The sequence below is a fragment of the Marmota flaviventris genome, chromosome 2 (assembly GCF_047511675.1).
Source record: "Marmota flaviventris isolate mMarFla1 chromosome 2, mMarFla1.hap1, whole genome shotgun sequence".
NCBI lineage: Eukaryota > Metazoa > Chordata > Mammalia > Rodentia > Sciuridae > Marmota > Marmota flaviventris.
This window is the reverse complement of record NC_092499.1, coordinates 44,666,183-44,687,553: the sequence shown is the minus strand read 5'-3', so window position 1 is coordinate 44,687,553 and position 21,371 is coordinate 44,666,183. Positions and strand designations below refer to the sequence as shown.

Here is a 21,371-nt window from a genome sequence, read left to right as displayed (position 1 = left end):
ATATTATGATTCATAAAGAAAAATGAGTCAAGCTAACAACGCTGGAGAGTATTTAGGTGGTTGTGAAGGCATGTGGAATAGTTTATAAAAACTGAGGAGAAAGAGACACAAGTTCAGAAAAGCCGAGAAGGCTACATTTGTAGGGCAGAGTACCAAACAGACAAACATATACACAGATAAAGAGCCTTAGATACGTGCAGAGTCCCTGGTGTCTTTGGATACTGCACAGGTACAAGTGGAAAGTTTCTGGGGCCAGGGCTGAAATTATTCTCAAAATATCTTTTAATATATAGGGCACTGGGTCAAATCCTCTTCTTGCTTTTCTGTAGACCCACATAAGTACCAGAATAGAAGCTGCTTTGAATCCTTCGCATTTTAGCAATTGAATCCAGCAATATATAAGAAGAATAAAAACACTACGACAAAGTGGTGTTTATCTCAGGAATGCACCAGTAATTTAACATTAGAAAATCAATTAATATAATTCACCATATAAACAGAGTAAAAAAATTCCAAAGATCATCTCAAAAGACACGAGAAAATTGTGTGACCCATTTGGGAGAAAAACTCTTAGAGAACTAGGAACATTAGAATACTTTCTTGACCTAATAAAAAGCATAGGAGAAAAGTAATAGGGTTGGGGTATATTTCAGTGGTAGAGCACTTGCTCAGCAGGTACAAGGTCCTGGATTCCATCCCCAGGACCACAGAGGGGGAAAAAAAGGTCAACAGTGAATGCTGTACTTAATCATGAAAGACCAGAAATATATTGTATGTTAATATATCAATGAAACTTTTTTTTTTTTGGTATTGGGGACTGAACCCAGGGATGCTTTCCAACGGAGCTACATTACCAGCTCTTTTTTATCTTTTATTTTAAGACAAGATTTCACTAAGTTTCTGAGGCTGGCTTCGAATCTGCAATTGTCCTGCTTTAGCCTCCCGAGTTGCTGGAATTACAGGCATGCACCTAGCAATAAAACTGACTTTTTAAATCTACCATTATATTTTCAAAGTTGTTCAAAAAGTTTAGTCTTTTAAACAAGAGAGCTGATTATAACAAGAAACTTGTCATTTGTTACTATATCTAAGAATCTATAAACAGCAAAATGCAATTTTAAAATAATGGGTGTCTGCAATATATTTCCATTACTGCATGTTGAACCTTAAATATAAGAAGACCGTGCAACAGTCCATACCAAAAGCTATATAGTGAACTCTTAAGCAACTGGAATTTAAAACCACTAATTAAAAAAAAAAAAAAATCAATCACTATACTAAAATAACAGCAATAGAAGAATTAGCTTTAATTTTTTATTCTATTCTTATGGTACCTAAGTATAAATTACTTGTTAGTGACTTGAACTAATTCAAGTGTATTAAGAATTAGACTACAGGGTTGGGAATATAGCTCAGTGGTACAGCACTTACCTAGCGTGCCTGAGGCCCTGGGTTCAATTCCCAGTGCCGACAAAAAAAAAAGAAAGAAAAAAAAAATTGGGTGGGAACCGCATTTTACCCTGCACTTGAAATTTAGTCATTTTGTTCAAATCACTCAGCTACTTTGAAAGTATTCAAGAAATGAGATTTTTTAAAAATTATAATAATAAATGCTAACCCATCATTTTATTATGTTTCAACAATTAAGGGAAAGTATTTTATAATTGCTCAGTCACATCTGTAAGTAAGGAATTATATTACAAGAAAAAATGAGAACTGTTTAAAGCAGGAAGGTAATATTATAAGAATCTGTATTTCTTCTATGTTAAAGATGAACAGAAACACAGACAAGAAATTTGCTTGAAACACACTTCTCAATTTGTTCAGAGAAAAAGTAAATAGTTAATAGCATATCCCATGTAGGTTCTATAAACTAACCTTTCTTTTTTTTTTTTTTGGAGGGGGGTGGCAGTACCAGGGATTGAACTCAAGGACATTCAACCACTGAGCCACATCCCCAGCCCTATTTTGTATTTTTATTTAGAGACAGGGTCTTGTTGAGTTGCTGAGTACCTCACTTCTGCTGAAGCTGGCTTTGAACTCAATCCTCCTGCCTTAGCCTCCCAAGCTGCTGGGATTACAGGCATGTGCCACCTCTCCCAGCTATACTAACCCTTCTTAATTGAAGGAAGACTATAATACTAGCAGGTGACAGTTTAACCACCCACATGTCACACCCTTATTAAAACTTAGAAGTCACCATTCCTCAATAGAGACAATACAATATGTATAGAACTTAGGTGACAATCAGACTAAAAGGATAAGATGCACATATGAACAAAAGTAAGCATGCTTATTTATATACAACATTGTTATGCTTTTAAAAAAAAATGCTCCTATATCAAAAGAGATCATTAAGTAAAGCTGAACTACCTTAGCTCATGTTTTCAAACCATTAAAACCTGTAGTCCATTCAATCAGTAAGGTTCCATGGTTAACTTGTGTTCATTTTAAATATACTCTAACATAACAACCTTCTGCTATCCTACCTCTTGACTTGTGCAGCTCAATTTTTTTTTTTTAGTTTACATTAGGCAAAATAAATAAGAACAAGCTTATTTTTTAAAAAGTAAGAATAATTATACATTTCTTGAAAATACCACTCAAACCATATAAATCACATCAAACTAGAACTGCTGAATAAACTGGAACATCATAATAAGCTGCCTTTCATACATCTATAACTATGTCTGTTTTAAAAGAAAATAATCCACATGTAAGATAGGTAACAAATAGTATTAGATTTTAAAATATTGGAAACTTCCAAATTACTGATTCAAGTAATAATGATCTGTTGATAGCAATAATAACCAAGTTATTCTAAACTTCAAAGTAATATAAAGTTTAACGCTTTAGCATCAATTGAGCCATTTATTAGGTTCAAGAGAAGTCCAACAAAAGCATTACTGGTCAACAAAATTCCTTCCAAATATCAAGTGGTTATCTTAAGAATTAATACTCAAGACAAATAAGACTCAACCCTAATAATGAGAACTATAATCCTCTTTAAAAATTTAGCTTAAACAAGTCACAAACATTTGATAAACTGTTGGGGTAGCACAAGTGAAAATTTAAATCAAATCTTGTTTTGATATTTCTATCCTACCTGTATCTTCAATAAATTCCACACATTTTTCAACAAACAGTGGTATGGGCTTCTCAGCTGTAACCAGATCCTGGAGGGGCATCCCAAAGTAATTACTTTCCCAATTTCTACGCGTTGGTGGATTGAAGTTCTTAGTTTTCTTTTTCTGCTATAAGAAAACATATTTGAGTTAAAACTATTAAAAATTAATCTCCCTCAAAATATTAGTATCAAGCAATATAAACACACAGTTTGGATAAAAAAAAATATTTACAAGCCATATCCAATTGAAATGTCCATGAAAACCGGACACATTACATTCTACTAAGAGCAGCAACCTGATCAATGGAGGCAAAAAAAGTGAATAGGGAAAAAAATTAGCTGACTAGAAGAAAATGTTCTCTTTGGAAAATAACATAAGACTAGATAGGGAGAGATGAGAAAGATTAGATAGTAAAAGACAGGGAAGATCATTTTTCAATGCCAATGTAGGGGACAAACTAGAAATACACAGAGTAGGGTTTTGTATAAATCTGTATTTCTGAGAATAATTTACTGATTACTGATTATATAATGAGGTTATATATTTGCACCAAGATTTTAGTCTATTTTCCCCACATTTGTGCAATCCACTGTGACTTAAATATTAAGACAGTTTTCAGAAGAAATTTGTAAAATATTTTCAATACAGTAAAAACCAAAACAATTTTTTTTTTTTCAGAATTTAACTTTTATCTAACCATTAGAAAAACATGGATTATTAACCAGGAATGTTCATCTCAAAACCCAAGGATGAACTGTCTGGAATCAATGTTGGGGAGATTCTGATTCATTCTTTTTTGAGTAGGGTATAGCAAGCATCTTCAAAGATGATTCTGTTATGCATATCCAATTGAGAATCTCTAAAGTATAGGAAGAAAAAGTTTTCACAAATTCAAAGAGCTTATTAAGAGCACTTTTACTAACAGCCCTGATTTCTTTTTCAGTATAACTATCTAAAATTTTTTATTTTCTCTAGTATAAATCACAAATCTATTCATATTGCTCATATCACTACTGGCTTACAAACAGAACAACAACAACAACAAAAATTTCCTTCTATTTTAACCTAAAGAATGGTCTACCTTAGGACTTTTGCATGGCTGTTTCTTTTATCTTTTGAATGAGGCCTACACTGATCACCTGATTAAAAATCACAAACTGCAATCCTACTGCTTGTCTTCCCCAGTACTTCCAATCTTTCTTATCCTAATTCTTCTCTCCTCAACATTATAAAATTTATTCATGCATCATCTTTGTTTCAGGGGTGTGAAGAAGGAAACAAAGATGATGCATGAAATTTCTGCTACAATAGAAACTCTACATATGGGCAGAGATTTTGATTTGCTCATCAATATATCCCAAAGATCAAGAATACAGTCTATAAAAGGAAATAGTACAAATGGTCCTAAAAAACCCATGAGGTCTCAAATTGAAGAAGACCTTAGAAGATGGAAAGATCTCCCATGTTCTTGGATAGGCAAAATTAAATACTGTCAAAATGAACATACTACCAAAAGTGCTAAACAGATTTAATGCAATTCCTATTAAAATCCCAATGACATTCTTCATAGAAATAGAAAAAGCAGTCATGAAATTCATTTGGAAAAATAAGAGACATAGAATAGCCAAAGCAATCCTTAGCAAGAAAAGTGAAGCAGGAGGCATCACAATACCAAACCTTAAATTATATTACAGAACTCTAGTAACAAAAACAGCATACTATTGGCACCAAAACAGACATGAAGACCAGATACAGAATAGAAGACATGGAGATAAACCCACATAAATACAACTATCTCATACTAGACAAAAGTACCATAAAGATACATTGGAGAAAATACAGCCTCTTCAAAAATGGTGCTGAGAAAACTAGAAATCCATATGTAGCAGAATGAAATTGAACCCATCTCTCATCCTGTACAAAACTCAACTCAAAGTGAATCAAGGACCTACACATTAGACCAGAGACCCTGCACCTACTAGAAGAAAAAGCAGGCCCAAATTCTCCATTATGTCAGCTTAAGAACTTAATTCCTCAACAAGATTCCTAAAGCTCAAGAAATAAAAATCAAGAGTCAATAAATGGGATTGTATCAAACTAAAAACTTCTTCACAGTAAAAGAAACAACCAAGAACACGAAGAGAAAATCTTTGCCACCTGTACCTCAGAGCATTAATCTCTAGGCTGTATAAAGAACTCAAAAAGGTACACTCATACATTGCTGGTGGGATTGCAAACTGGTGCAACTAATCTGGAAAGCAGTGTGGAGATTCCTCAGAAAACTTTGAATGGAACCATAAGATATTCAAATCAGCATACTACAGTGATGCAGTCATATCAATGTTTATAACAGCTCAATTCACAACAGCTAAGCTGTGCAACTAACCTAGGTTATCCTTCAACAGAAGAATGGTATCTATTCACAATGAAATATTACTCAGCCTTAAAGAATGAAATTATGGCATTTGCTGGTATATGGAGAGAACTGGGAGGTATCATGCTAGGTGAAAAAAAAACCAATCCCTCCAAAACAAAGGTTAAATGTTTTCTCTGATATGCAAAAGTTAACACACAATGGGGGCGGGGTGTGGAATAGAAGTTCACTGGCTCAGACAAAGGGGAATGAAGGGAAGAAAGGAGGGATGGGAATAGGAAAGAAAGTAGAATGAAATGAACATAACTTTCTGATGTTCAAATATGATTACATCACCAGTGTTTAACTCCACATCATGTACAACCACAAGAATGGGAAGTTATACTCAATGTATGTATAATATGTCAATACATTGCACTGTCATGTATATCTAAAAAGAACAAAAATGAATAAATCCTCCCCCCATATTTGAGGTCTCTTCTAAAATAATGAGCTTGGTTTATAGTTTGAGTAATCTTACCATATACTAGGAAAGATAAACAGAAGTGAATCATCAAATTAAGAGATATATTGTGCTATATTCAGTAAGTCTCAAAGAATAGTAAAGGTTCCAGACAAGATGAAAAATAACAACAGTGGGGAAAAGTAACAGGATAGATAGCCTCAGAGTTCTCAGGAAAAGTACAAGTCACAGGATTCACCTATAGGAATGCTCATGGGAAAAAAAAAGTGTCAAGAATTCTTTACCTAGCCAATATATATGTCATTCAGGTGTGCATAACCACCAGCTGTAAATTTTTTAAAAAAATTTTCAAATATGCAATAATCAAATTTAAATTATAGCATGCACAAACTCCTTCTTGAAAGATCATAAAGAACAATGAAGAAATCAATAAAAAAGAACTTATATTGGAGAATGTCGCTATGAAAACAATATGAACACTATACAATGAAACAAAACTAATTCTAAGTAATAATATATATAATCAATAATTTTCCAGGCAGCATTACAAAATATAAAAATTATTTGTAAGAGGTCAAAACCAAATTCTCAACCTACCCCAAAAGAGGAATGGGTGGGATATAAGAGATAATGTAATTATAGTAGTGCATGACAGGTTATCAGAATACACTGGTAGGTTGAGCAAGAATAATAAACTGAAATAGGTTTGTAATATTTAAAGAAAAAATAAGCAAACCATAAATTAATAGCACCTTCATTTTTCTTATCTTTTCTCTGATGGCAAAGAAAAAAATTGAAAATAAAGAAAAAGCAAACTGATATTTATAAAAACAAGTGTAAATAGAATAAGATCAGCTATATAAATAAAATTCTAAGACTTGGTATAAAACTAAACCAACTAACCATATGCCATTTAAACCAAGGGACTTAAATAAGTTAAAAATGACAGGCAATTGAACAAAGTATGTACAGAAGGACTGTACATAATGTACTCAATATGATATGGTCTACAAATTATCAACCCACAGCCAATCATACCTAATGAGAAAAAGCTGAAAATCTTTCCTCTAAGATCAGGTACAAGAAAAGGTGTTCATTCTCACCATTCTTATTCAACACAGTACCCAAAGTTTTAGCCAGAACAATTAGAAAAGAGAAAGAAATAAGACATACAGATAGGAAAAAATCAAATTATTCCTGTTTGTAGATGATACAATTCTCTCTATATAGAAAAACCTAAAGACTCCACCAAAATACTATTAGAACTAATAAATTCAGTAAGGTAGCAGGATACACAACCAATGTACACAAATCAGCTGCTTTTCTATACACCATAACAAATTTGCTAAGAAAGAAATCATGAACATCATCCCATGCACAATAGCTACAAAACAATAACAACAAAACCACCTAGGGATAAACTTAACCAAATTAGTAAAAGACCTCTACAGTGAAAAATATCAAATACTAATGAAAAAGAAACTGAAGAAGGCACAAAAAGCTGGTAAGACATCCCGTATTCATGGATCAGGATAAATATTACTCAAATGTCCATACTATCCAAAGGGATTTACAGAGTCAATGCAATCCCCATCAAAATACCAGTGACATTCTTCAGAAACAAAAGAAACAATACTAAAATTCACACAAAACCACTTCACCTGAATAGCTGAAGCAACTTGGGCAAAAGAAAGAAGCTAGAGGGACCACAAAACCTGATTTCAAAATAGCGTGGTACTGGCATAAAAACAGACAAATGAAACTGAAGTGATATCAGAAATAAACCCAAATGACTAACTACAGACAACCGATTCTTGACAAAGGTGCCAAAAACATTCATTGGAGAAACATACATTGGACAGCCTCTTAAATATGGTGGGAAAACTAACACAATTAATAAAACTAGGTTATTCATAAAACTATAAACAGATATATCACACGATTCCACATGCACAAGAAACTGAAATTTGACCCCTATATCTCACCCTGTACAAAAATCAACTCAAGACAGATCAAAGACCTAAATATAAGCCTGGACATTCTGGAAAGTAAATGAAGAAGCACTTTAAGATATTGATGTGGCAACGATTTTCTGCACAGGACCCTAAAGTACACGGAAAAAAAAAAAAAAAAGTAAAAATTGGCAACAGGAATTACATCAAACTAAAAGGTTTCTGCATAGCATAGCAAAGGGAGAAAAATCAACAGAGTGAAGGAACAACTTACAGAATGGAAGAAAATATTTGTCAACTAACTATGTATCTCACAGAGGGTTAAAATTCAGAATACATGAAGAACTCAAACAACAACTGTATTAAAACGACCAAATTATCTGGATACTTCTCAAAAGAAGAAATATAAACAGCCAACAAACATATGAAAAAATGGCTCAAGATCATCAACCATCAGGGAAACACATATCAAAACTACAATGATACCATTTCACCCCAGTTAAAATAGCCGTTATTCAAAAAACAAACAATAAATGCTAGTAAGGATATGAAGAAAAAGGAACTCTATACACTGTTGATGGAAATGTAAATTAGTACAATCATTATGGAGAACAGTATGAAGGTTACTCATAAAAATAAAACATAGATTATTTCACATGATTCCAGCTATCCCACTTCTGGATATATATTCAAAAGAAGTGAAAACAGCATACCAAACAGATACCTGCACACCCATGTTTACTATCCACAGTAGCTAACATATGACATGACATCAGCCTAGGTGCCCACCGACAGATGAATGGGTTAAAAAAAAAAAAAAGGAATACTATTCAGAAATAAAGAATGAAATTCTGTCATTTGCAGAAAAAGGGATGGACATTATATGAAGTGAAATAAGCCAGATCAGAAAGTGAAGTATTTTCTCTTATCTGTGAAAGCTAAAAATGTTAACCTGGCAGTAGAAAAGAGACTATGGGTTAATTTTATGACTTGCATGTGTTAAGTTTTAATATAGTTTAGCTTTTTATAATAGATCTGTGTAAACGTTCTGTAGTAAATGATAACTCATCTACATGTATTTTATGCATTCATGACCTACTTAACTTTTTTTTCAAAAAGGAAAAATAATTCATAGGGTAGAAAAAATGATTTTTTTAAAAAAAGCAACACTGGACTTGTCTTTAAGGCAACAAGCTTTGAGTTATACAAAAAGACTCACTTGATAACTAATCAGAATTTGATCCATTAGGTAGTAATATTATATTAGAAATAAATATAAACAACTATGGAACAATAAATTATAAATGATCTCCTTTAGTTCTCATCAGCTCAATTATGTCTAACATAATGCTAATAAAGGCTTGAATTAAGGCAGCTGAGTTTAATAGAGCCATATATACTGGTACACATTAAAGTTTAAGAACAGTATAAGCACTACAATACTACTTCTCTAAAACTAAGTAATTCATATTAATATAAGTACAATTGACCCTTCAACACTGCCAGGGGTTAAGGGTGCTGATCCCCTTAATAAAAAAATTGAGTATAATTTTTTAAAAAAATTAATTAAGCTCTTTATTAACGGATACTTGCAGTTTGACTTTTCAAAAAAAAAACAAGTTTTTATTTGTAAGTATTACAAATTTAAAAATAGATTTTAAAAAATTTCAGATATAATCAGATACAAAACAATTTTAAAACCTTTAAAGGTATACCGAGAAAAATAAGGCTTTAAAAAAACTATTTTTTTTTTTTTTTAACCAAAAAGATATATCTTTACGTAAAAACAATGAAAGCCCTATGCATGCTGCATAGATAATGCAGATTGTCTATCTGGTCAAAAAGTAAAAAGCAACCACTGTAAAGGTCTTCAGCTCCAATCTTCTACACATTTTTTACTGCTAGAATTCTGTTGGATGTGTTCCATCACATTTCCCTGCACAGGAGAGCTGGAATACTGTGGTCAATACCCAAAGGATTTCTTCATATGCTAAAATGGGAACCTCCACCTGAATTAGGGCAAGTTTTGTTGAGCCTACTGAGAGTACTTGTTCTTTTTCACACTCTCACTATTCTGGTAATTCTGCTGGTAATTGTATAGAGGACCCGTAGGACATGGAGAACATCTGTAATGTTTACAGTATGTTGCATATTTACTGCTTTGAACTCTAAAACTTCACCAGGCCCTGCAACATTTGGTCACTCCACACCCTTTCCTCCTTCAACATCAAATTCGAGACTCTTCATCTCATACACTTGGAAGGTACTTACCTAGGATTATTCTTTATGGCAGTCTGATATACAACTACATCTTCCTTGGTGTTATTTCTGGCATTAAAACCTTATGAGTTTCTTGCATTGAATGATTTCACTCTTCCATAAACCTTCACTGTATTAACTTTCCTGGCTCCACCCACCAATAGAGCCTGCCAAAGTGAGTCGTCCCTTTGTCTCCTCTCTGTACCACTGCTTTTGGTGCCTGGCTTGGTGTCAGCAGTGCTGGAAGTGGGGGTGGTAGCAGCTGTGGCAGCTGCAGATCTTCTTAGGCTTGGTACCAAGAGAGCAGTAGAGCTGCTCAGCTGCTTTGGAGTCTGCTCTTGGCTCCTAACTGAAATTTGGGTATAACTTTTACCCAAATCTACCCACTGTTGACCAGAAACCTTATCACATAAGCAGTCAATTAACATTCCCCCCCCCCCCTTTTTGGTGATACTAGGGATGGAACCCAGTGTTACTCTACCACTGAGCTACATCCCTAGCCAGTTTTATTTTTTATTTTCAATCAGGGTCTTGCTAAGATGCCCCAACTGCTTTGAACCTGTGATCTTCCTGTTTCAGCTGCTAGGATTACAGGTATGCACCACTGCACGTGGCTACATATGCTGAAAAATTAGGCCTTTTGGGGTGTGGGGCAGGTGCACAATACAGAGAGAGAGTTAACTGCTCAGTTGAAGATGAGTCCACTCTAACAGGCATCTCCTACAAAATTACAGTAAATCAGTTATGGACTACAGTTAATTTAATGTTACTATGAATTCACATTACATCTTTACATATGTTTACATTTCTCTTAACTGGGGCCATTTATGACTTGCATCCGTTAAGTTTTAATATAGTTTAGCTTTTTATAATAGCTTTGTGTAAACATTCTATAGTAAGTGATAACTCACCTACATGTATTTTATGCATTCATGACCTACTTGACTTTTTTTTTCAAAAATATTTTTTAGTTGTAGATGGACAATACCTTTATTATATTTATTTATTTTTATGTGGTGCTGAGGATCGAACCCAGGGCCTTGCACATGCTAGGCGAGCACTCTATCGCTGAGCCAAAACCCCAGCCCCAACCTACTTAACTTTTAAAAATGTTTTCAGTATTTCTAGGCTACACCAACTCTCCAAATAAAAACTCCAAACCTTAAGTGGTTTTGTGCAGTTTGAACCTGTATTATTCAAGGGTTGATTGTGTACAAAAATGTAAAAAACAAAGAAGGAGTTACAAAGTATTTCCATTTTAAGTCATAAATTTCCTTGAAAGGAAAAAAAATTTTAAAAGGAAAAAGATTACTTGTGTATCCTGGTAAAAAATATATAAGATTTAAAAAATTATGGGCTGGGGTAGTGGCTCAGTGGTAGAGCCCTTGCCTAGTACTGGGTTCAATCCTTTGCACCACACAAAGTTTTTTCTTTACATATGTTTACATTTCTCTTAACTGGTGCCATTTATGATTGCATGCGTTAAGTTTTAATATATTAAAAAAATAGATTTATTTAAAAAAATTATCCACAAATTCTGACTTCTCTTTCTAAAAGGAAAGAAATGTGAAATCATACTTCCCTCCAACAGCTTCCCATTTGAACTTTCTCTCATCACTATATACTCTGGTCCCTCTGTCCTAAACTCAAGGGATTTTCAACATATCCCAGCATACAATGCAATCAAAGAAATCCAGGTAACCACAAGAACTACCTAACCTCTCCCTTCCTAATGTTCTAAAACCACATTTCATTATGTTACTGCCATGACCAACTTTCGTATAGTTCTACCATGTTTCATATTTTCCCACCTGTAACAACTACAGTATAATTATAAAATCTACTGCCCCTTCCATCATCTAAATCGTGCTTTTTCTCTTTTATTTCTTTGGGGCTACTCCTACTTTTCATACTTTTTTTCTTTTAGCATCAATTTGTCCCAACATACAAATACTCTTTAATCTTTAAAACCCTACTCCAATACCACATTGCCTTCTAATCACTGCCTCAATTTTTGCTTCTTCTCACAGAATAAAAAAAACTTGAATGTCATTTAAACCTTCATTTTTCACATCTTACTCTTCAACTCACTTTCATCTGGCTTTTCATACCATCTCATTAAACTGATTGTGAAGATCAGATACTTCCACACTAAGAAATTAAAAAAAAATTCCTTCCATCCTTATTTTCCTCCTTAAGTACTTGTTCTTTTGGCTTCCAGAGTACTCATCTTTACTAGTTTTTCTCTTTTCAGTCTCATCTGCCAAGAACTCTTCCTTTTTCTAGCCAAATTCAATTCTGAGCTCTCCTTTCTTCTCTAGCTATCTCCCCTTGGATGAATTTATCTAATCACGCATAAATTCTTTTATGTCCTGATAACTTTTCCTCTGAGTACCAGTTTCACACATTTAATTTTTTAGACTAATTCCACTTGGATATCAACAGGTATATTTAAAACATAAAACACACAAAATAGATGTCTTAACTCCCCCCCCATCTGAGATCTCTCACCTCTAGATTTTATTATTTAATAAATCCACTCAGTTGCTCAAAACATAAATCAAAATACTATCTAGAATCTGGTCACTTTTCTGTTTCTTGGTACTTGAACAAGAAATAATATAGATACTTAGTAAACACTGACAAGAAGCAAACAAAACTGTGAACAAGAACCTGAAGGCCAGGTTCAATAGTACAGTTCTGTAATCCCAGTGGCTTCAGAGGCTGAGGCTGGAGGATCACAAGTTCAAAGCCAGCCTCAGCAAAAGTGAGGTGCTAAGAAACTATGAGACCTTATGTCTACATAAAATACAAAATAGGGCTGGGGATGTGGCTCAGTGGTCAAGTGCCCCTGAGTTCAATCCCTGGTACCATTAAAAAAAAAAAAAAAGAACCTGAAGAATCTTTACCATGTAAAATTTCTGTGCTGTTCCTTTATTTACCAGTTTACAGAAACCATTTCATTTCCCTAATGCTTCATTCCTACGAAAGGCACTAGACAGCTATGCCTAAACTTACATATCTTAACTGAAAAGAGATTCATACAAAAGAATGATTACTTGCCATAAAGTTATGGTAAGAAATAAGCAGCTAGCTCTACGTAAATTCATCTGAATATAATGAAAGATGCTTTCAACAGTGTATAAACTGAGAAATATAACCTGCTAGGTTACTGTGAAGGATACAAAAACCAGTAGAATTTAATATACTCAAGAAATATACAATCTATTATGAAGAGTAAAACACCCCACTACCAGTCATTTAACAGCACATATAAAATGGTATTTTGTTGTTGTTGTTGTTTATTTTTATGTGGTGCTGAGGATCAAACCCAGGGCCTCATATGAGTGAGGCAAGTGCTCTACCACTACAACCTCAGCCCCCATCAAAATGGTATGTTAAGTATCAAAATAACTAGAGGTAAGGCTTAAACCTAGATTTTTAAAAATTTTATTATTATTTTTTTTAAATATAAACCTAAACTTTAAAATATGGGCTGGGGATATAGCTCAGCAGGTAGAGTGCTTGCCTCACATGTATAAGGCCCTGGGTTCAATCCCCAGCACCACAAAAAATAATTAAAAAAAAAAAGGTAAACCTCATATAAGAAATAAAGCTAGGGACATTTTAGGAATTTAGAAAGGAGTAAGTCTAGGCTCTGTAAGTGATTTATTCACTTAAATGTTTGAGTGCCTATTAACTAGTACCTATCATATCAGAAAAAGGACTAGAAATTGCCATTTATATACTGCTCACCATCAGGCACAAGTTAAGGCTATGTACACAATCTCACTCTTCATATCAGCTCTGAGACAGGGCTTCTATTTTACATCTATTTGGGTGTTCCTGGAATTTAAAAAAATGCACACAATGGAGGCAGAAAGGTAGACAAGGGCTATACTGCAACAGCTTTAGGTAAAAAGTCTGAAATTTACACAGAGGTTACAAATATATTTTGTAGAGCAAGTGACCAGGTATTACTGTATAATCACTATCCCTCACAAAGTAACATAAGGAGCTGTTTGAATTAATGTTGAATGTAACAGAGAAACTCAATTAAAAAGTTATTGCACCACAAATATTGGTGAGGATGTGGAGAAACTAGATACATCATATATTGCTAGTAGGAATTTAAAATGGTACATCTTACTCTGGAAAACACAAGAGTTTCTCATGAGACTAAATATGAAATTACCATATGACCCAGCAACTGCATTCTTAAGCATTTATCCCAGAGACATGAAAACTTATTTTCATATAAAAATCTACTCTCAAATGTTCATAGCAACTTTATTCATGATTGTTAAAATCTGAAGATAACTTGATGTACTTCAACAGGTTAAAAAACTGATATATTTATACCATGAAATATTATTCAACAATAAAAAGGAATAGTTGATACATGCAATGACTTGACTGAATCTTAAGGGAATTATACTGAATGAAAAAAAGTCAAGTCTAGAAAGTTACACACTATATGATCCCATTTATATAGCATTCTTGAAAGGACAAAATTATAAGCCAGGTGTGGTGCTACATGCCTATAATTCCAGCTACTTGGGATACTGAGGCAAATTGATCTCAAATCCCAAGCCAGCCTGAGAAACTTAGATCCTGTCATCAAAAAAAACAACAACAAAAAAAAGGTGGGGTGGGGTGGGGGAGTAGGAGGCTAGGGATGCAGCTCTGGTGGAGTGCCCTTGGGCTTAATCCCCAGTACCAGGGTGGAGTTGGGGGTGGTGGCAGGAGCAAAAAATGACAAAATTATAGAAATAGAAAACAGATTAGTTGCTGCCAGATTAGGTCAGGGGTGGGGGAAGGGTAAGGTGGAGGTTATGATATAAAAGGATAACACAAAGGATATTTATGGTGATGAAGGCAGGACATACACAAAGGAGTACAAGTGAAACTGAGGAACTTAAGATATGGACTGTATTAATGTCAATATGCTGGTTGTGATATTGTACTAGTTTTCCAAACTGTTATACCATTGTGAGAAAGCAGGGAAATGGTACACGCGATCTCTATTATTTCTTACGATGGTATGTGACTCTACAATTACTTAAAAATAAAAGGTTTAGTTAGGAAATTTTAAAAATCACTGTAATAATCCAGATAAAAATGTAATGACAACCTCAACTAAAACTGTGACAATTTTATAGCTGAATAAAAAGTCAAGTATTATAAATAGCAATAGCATGTATCTCTGGTTTTATAGTACCACTTTCCTAAAAGCGCATTCTTACTTCTTACTCAGTCATGGTAAAGACAGGGAAGTAAAAACTATGACCGATGAGGAAAAAAATGCTTTTCCTACTGAACAAGTACAAACATGACATGAATGATTGACTTCTAAAAACTCACAGCAATTTTTTTAATGACCAGCTACTACACCAAGGTTTCTCAACTTCAGTATTATTGACATTTTGGGCTACACGATGTTCTGTTGTGAAAAGTGGCCTGTGAATCTTACAATGTATAGCAGCACCCTCCCAAACCCAGTTGTGACAGCCAAAATGTCTCCAGACATGACCATATGCTCACTAGAGGGCAATATTGACCCTGGTTGAGAACCACTGTGTTCTTAAGGACCAAGGGCTGGGGTTGTGGCTCAGTGGAGGAGCGCTTGCCTAGCATGTGTGGAGCACTGAGGTCAATCCTCAGCACCATATTAAAAATAAATAAATACAATAAAGGTATTGTGTCCATCTACAACTAAAATACAAACACAAACACACACTTTTTTTTTTTTTTTTTTTAAGGATCAAGAACTCAAGCTGGGAAAATGGATACAGATGTATTTCTGAGTAAGTCTGAGAAACTTAAAAAAAAAAAAAATCCATACATGACTCAAGGTTGGGAAACACCACTGTACACAAGGATGAATGATAATCTCAACTGCTCTCAAAATGTTTACAATGTAGGGAAAAAAACACAAAAATTTGTGTACTGTATATAAAGCAATTATGTTAGGTGGGGAAGAAGAAATATTAAACTATAGAATAACATCAGTTTCAAGAAATTCAAGCGAATGGGTAAACTTCTACCCTGCTTCCCCAAATTTATATTTTCATGTATATTCAAAAGAACGTAAGTTTTATATTATACCTCACATTTCATTCTTAGAACCACTGTTGTTCCCTTTGCTTCCCATCTCATCATTAAGTACTCTTTGTTACTTTAAATGGTTGGAATTCAGAGCATTAGCAAAGAAAGAAGAAAATTTTCATTGTATCTTCCTTTCCCACACATCTTATAATGAGGTCTTAAACTGGGGTCCACAGGTCTTTAGAAGTATGTGAAACTCTTAAAACTTCAGTAAAATTTTGTGCATGATCATTTTTCTAGGGAAAATACTCAAATCTTTCCTTGGATTTTCAAAGGCTAAAAACAAACTTCCAAAAGTTCACAATTATTTTGTACAAAGTATGCAAGGTGTACCTCTTATATGAACAGTTACATATAGTCATGAAAACCCCTTTGTTACACACTCATAATTTGTTCTAAGGACTGGAAACATCAAAAATTACTATTTTTTAAAAGCAATCCTCACCACGCACTATGGCACACGGCTATAATCCCAGCAGCTCCTGGAGGCTACCACAGGAGGATCTTGAGTTCAAAGTTGGCCTCAGCAACTTAGCGAGGCACTTGCACTTAGCAACTCAGCAAGACCCTATCTCTAAATATAAAAAAGGGCTGGGGATGTGGCTCAGCGGTTGAGCACCCCTGGGTTCAATCCTCAGTATTAAAAAAAAAAAAGCAATTCTCCTTCCCACTGGGCTTTCTCTTCTTTAAAAAATCACAGATTAAACCTTATTTACTTGAGTACTCCTTGACAACATTGGTGAGATGACAGGAAAACATTATAGAGGTAGAAATCATAAAATTGAATCTACTGCAAAAACAAAACAAAAAGAAAACTCTTCTAGGATTGAGTAGAACAATTTGTAGTATACCAAATTTGAAGTTTATAAAATTGGCAATCCTATAAATTTACCTATAAAGACTATAAAACACAATATTCTGTTATGGGAGTTAAATGCTTCTTTGACAAACATTAACTATGTTCCTAATAATCAATAATCCACTGCAGAAATAAGTAACTTAATTATCCTCATTAAAATACATGAATCTGAAATACACTTTTAAAATTAAACAGCTAATTATATTTTAACTATTTGAAAAGCAACAAACCATGATCAAATGGATAGCACAGAACAAATTCAAAGAAATAGCAAACAGCAGACTGTTAAAATACTGGTAGGAATCCCTAAATTTATATATCATAAGTTAGTGAGGCCAGCACCAGAAATGCTACTAAAGAAATCAATTTTAGCTTTACAGAAACATCATAGATCTAGGTAATGATCAAGAAATAGAGCAATTTAGCCAATTAGTAAGAAAGCAACAGAAATATTTATTACAAAAAGTTTCAGTGAATGCTTTTCAGATAAAACAGATGCGAGGAAAAGGAGTTTGGATAAACCTTGTGGAAAATATATTTAAATTTCAAAAAAATCAATTTTGCTAGGCTGAATTCCTTGACAGCAGAGCCAATGACTAAGTTATCCCTCTATTAGCTTCTAACAATATTCAGGCACAGCAGGTATTCAATAAAATGCTTATTAATTAAAATAACAATTTCCTTAAGTGAAAATAACTTATAATTATTAAGCAGATTCTTTTATTACCAGTTTTCTACAAAAACAAGGCCATATATATTTATACTGACTTCAACTGATCACAGCACAACAACATCTCCCTAGGTTAGGGAGATGAACTATAAACAGTTTATAAATTTTGTCCATAGTGGACACCACGGTTTTCATCTTTTAGAATTTTGCCCAATTTAGAGGAAAGCTGGCTTCACCCAGAGCTCTGGGATAAAGAGGCTCAGAACTAAATTCAGTAGTGAATTCTATTCCTCTGGTCAGAAAATATTGACTAGGAGTAGATACAGACCCAATTCAAGACAGCGAAGATGCTAATTGAAGGGCTTGGACTAGAAAAGATGCTAACTGCTAGCTTTCTCATTCTTCTAAACATACTTCCTGCTGGGAATGGTGATGTGTGCTACTCAGAATGCAGAGGCAGGAGGACTCCAAGTTTGAGGCCAGCCTGGGTAACTAAGTACAACCCTGTCTCAAAAAAAAAAAAAAAAAAGATTGTGTTGGGAATGTAGCTCAGTGGTATAATGTTTACCTAGTATATCCAAGGCAATGGTTTCAATTCCCAGTATTACAAAAAAGTAAAAAACAAACAAAAAAAACCACAACCACCTCAAAACTTCCTATACAAAGATGACCCTCTCATTTTAATGCTGTCCAAAAGGTAATAATGTATATAACTGACATATTTTATCAACTTCCAATAAAACCTAAGCAAGAAATTCCCAGAAAATAATTTTTAAAAAATTTTGAAACTTTCAAGCATCAAGACTTTGTTAAAGAATCCTTGCTCAGGGGCTGGGACTGTGTCTCAGTGGCAGAGTGCTTGCCTCGAACATATGAAGCAGTGAGTTTAATCCTCAGCACCACATAGAAATAAACAAATAAAATAAAGGTATTGTGTCCATCTACAACTAAAAAAAATTAAAATTAAAATTAAAATATGTATTTCTTGCTTATAAAACAAAATGCAAATCTAACCCACCAGAGCTGTAAATATTTTTCTACTGTCTCTTAACATCCAATTCATATGTAGCCTTAATTAAATTTACCTCAAAAACCTGATGTATCTCAGATGTGAACACCGATAGTCAACCTCTGGTTAAGGATATACACTAAATCCCAAACTACATTTTCCCTAAACTTATGCATTTTCATAGAGTTCAATACAGACATGTTTTCATATACTTCATTAACTTTATATCTGGAATGAACCAAGTTAGAAATCAACTAAAATGGTGGTTACCACTGTTTGGTTAGTGGTATTTATTTTTTAAAAAGTGTTTTACTTGATAACGACTGTAAGGTTCTAGAATTCAGAAGTCAAATAAGTCTGAAGATTTACTACATTCTAAAGGATCTACTATATTAATGGTATTGCAAGTTGCTATTTGCTATTATCAAATTAACATCTTTTAACCAAATACATACACATTAATGTTTACCTGTTCAAGTCCTATTTTCATATCCCCCCACCCCAAAAGGCTTCAAACCCTGGTTTCAGCAGTAGCAATCTTGTAAGCCTGATAGTGCATTTAGATAAGAAGGGCACAGTAAAATGCAGAGAAAAGAAAGGACTGGAAAGTATATTTGAGTACAAAATAATATTTGGTAAGTGTTAATATAAATAAGAGGATGAAAAGAGCTAAGACCTGGAAGACAGGAAAGCAACTTAAAAAGAAGTTACAAATGAAATATCATTACAAGACTTACACAAATGCACCATAAAATTCAATAAGCATTTTACCATTTACACCTGCTGAACCAAATTGACAACACTGAAGCAGATACTGAAAAAAAAAAAAAATCAGCTTGAACACAGGTATACTTCCCTCCTTCATTGAACACTGAACAGGAGTTAAAAACTGGCAATTTTATTAATGACTCAAATTTTCTCAGTTTCATTGTCTTAAAACATGGCTTTTCAAATATTAGGTTATGAAAACAAAACAATCCAGTAGATTCCAGCTAGCACTTCTTTTATCACTGTAATAGACCAGAGAATCAAAGTATGGTACAGCAATTGAGCACAGTGGTGCATGTCTATAATACTAGCACCCAGGGAGGCTAAGCCAGGGGGGATTACAAGTTTGAGGCCAGTCTCAGCAACTTAGTAAGATCCAAGAGCCTGTCTCAAAAAATAAAAAGAGATGGAGATATAGCTCAGTGGTAAAGTTCCCCTGGGTTCAATCCCAGTATAAAAAAGAAAAAAAAAAAAAAGTATATAGTCAAACTAGGTACTGTATTGCCATTTCAATTACAGAGATATATTTAGGTAATACGCCATGATTTAAAAAAAATTCTCACTGCTTGTGTCTTATAGGTTAAATATAAAATGTTTACCATAATTTTATAAATATAAAACTCTAAGGTTAAATTTTTTTTTAAGGTTTTGTTCCCATAACTAACACTAAACTCATTTGGAGGATTAAAAAGATAGCTAAGTATAAATCTTTCTCTGATTCTAAACGGATGAGCCCATTAATGACTCCCTTGATGCCATTAATACCCAGAAGTTACAGATCAAGGAATCTGAGTGAAGATTCCTAACTCCTAGACTTTGGCTCCCATCTTAAAGAATGAAGGTAAAGAAAATGATCCTTTATGTGGTAGGGGAAAAAGAAAAACTTCAAAGATGTGCATAAGCTCAATTAAAAATTATAGGAGTATTTAATTTTGAAATGTGTCAGAGATTAATTCAGCAAATGGGACAAAAGATTGTTCTGAAATACAGTACACTGGGATACTTCAGGCCTGATACTATTTTTGAGCAGTATGATATGCCAGGCACTTGAAATACCTAGTTCTAGTTTCTACCACAACACCAAGGAAAGTACTCTAAGTCCTAATTTACAGCTGAGGAACCAGCTACAGAAGGGTCAGGGTTAGTAGTTTTTGTTGTCTTTTTTTGTGGGGCTACAGATTAAACCAATGACCACAAATGCTAGGTAAATGCTCTACCACTCAGACACACCCACAGTGATTTATTCTTATAGTCTGCTTAATTAAGGATCATCTCAGTTATTTGTTTGGCTATTCAGTACTAGCAGTTCCTCAGAGATCTATGTTAGGCAATCTTCTATATTCACTCCCAGACATTTCATCTATTTCCATCTCTATTTCATTGTCTCCTAAATATGTATCTCTAATTCAGATCTCTCCTGAGAGCTCTTAACTACCTACTCAACATATCCATTGAACTCTATAACCAAAGTTGTAATTCCCACTTCCCAATCCAAAACCTGGCAAATTTCTAATGGTCTATTATTGGATTTCAAAAATTAAGAATCAAAAAAATAAATTAAGGATCTATAAAGCCTAACTATAAGGTTAAATTTTTATTTAAAATTTTTGTTCAGTCATGAATAAAACAGACATGTATTTTTCTTTTTAGTTGTAGATGGACACAACATCTCCATTTATTTATTTATTTATTTTTGTGTGGTGCTGAGGATTGAATCCATGCCTCACACATGCCAGGCAAGTGCTCTACCACTGAGCCACAGCTCTCTAGCCCTGCATTTT

The 21,371-nt window shown here is 33.8% G+C and overlaps 1 protein-coding gene across 3 annotated transcripts in view; it reads right to left on the bottom strand.

Annotated features, from left to right (window-relative positions):
- The window catches only part of Arhgap5 (Rho GTPase activating protein 5), a 74,768-nt gene that overhangs the window by 30,813 nt on the left and 22,584 nt on the right, over window positions 1-21,371 (bottom strand). For 2 of the 3 annotated variants that reach the window (XM_027929611.2, XM_071607826.1), the window contains exon 3: window positions 3,107-3,254. In XM_027929611.2, coding sequence (XP_027785412.1) covers window positions 3,107-3,254 — 148 coding nt within the window. The remainder of the gene's footprint in view (window positions 1-3,106; window positions 3,255-21,371) is intronic. The other variant, XM_071607827.1, reaches the window with a different exon arrangement.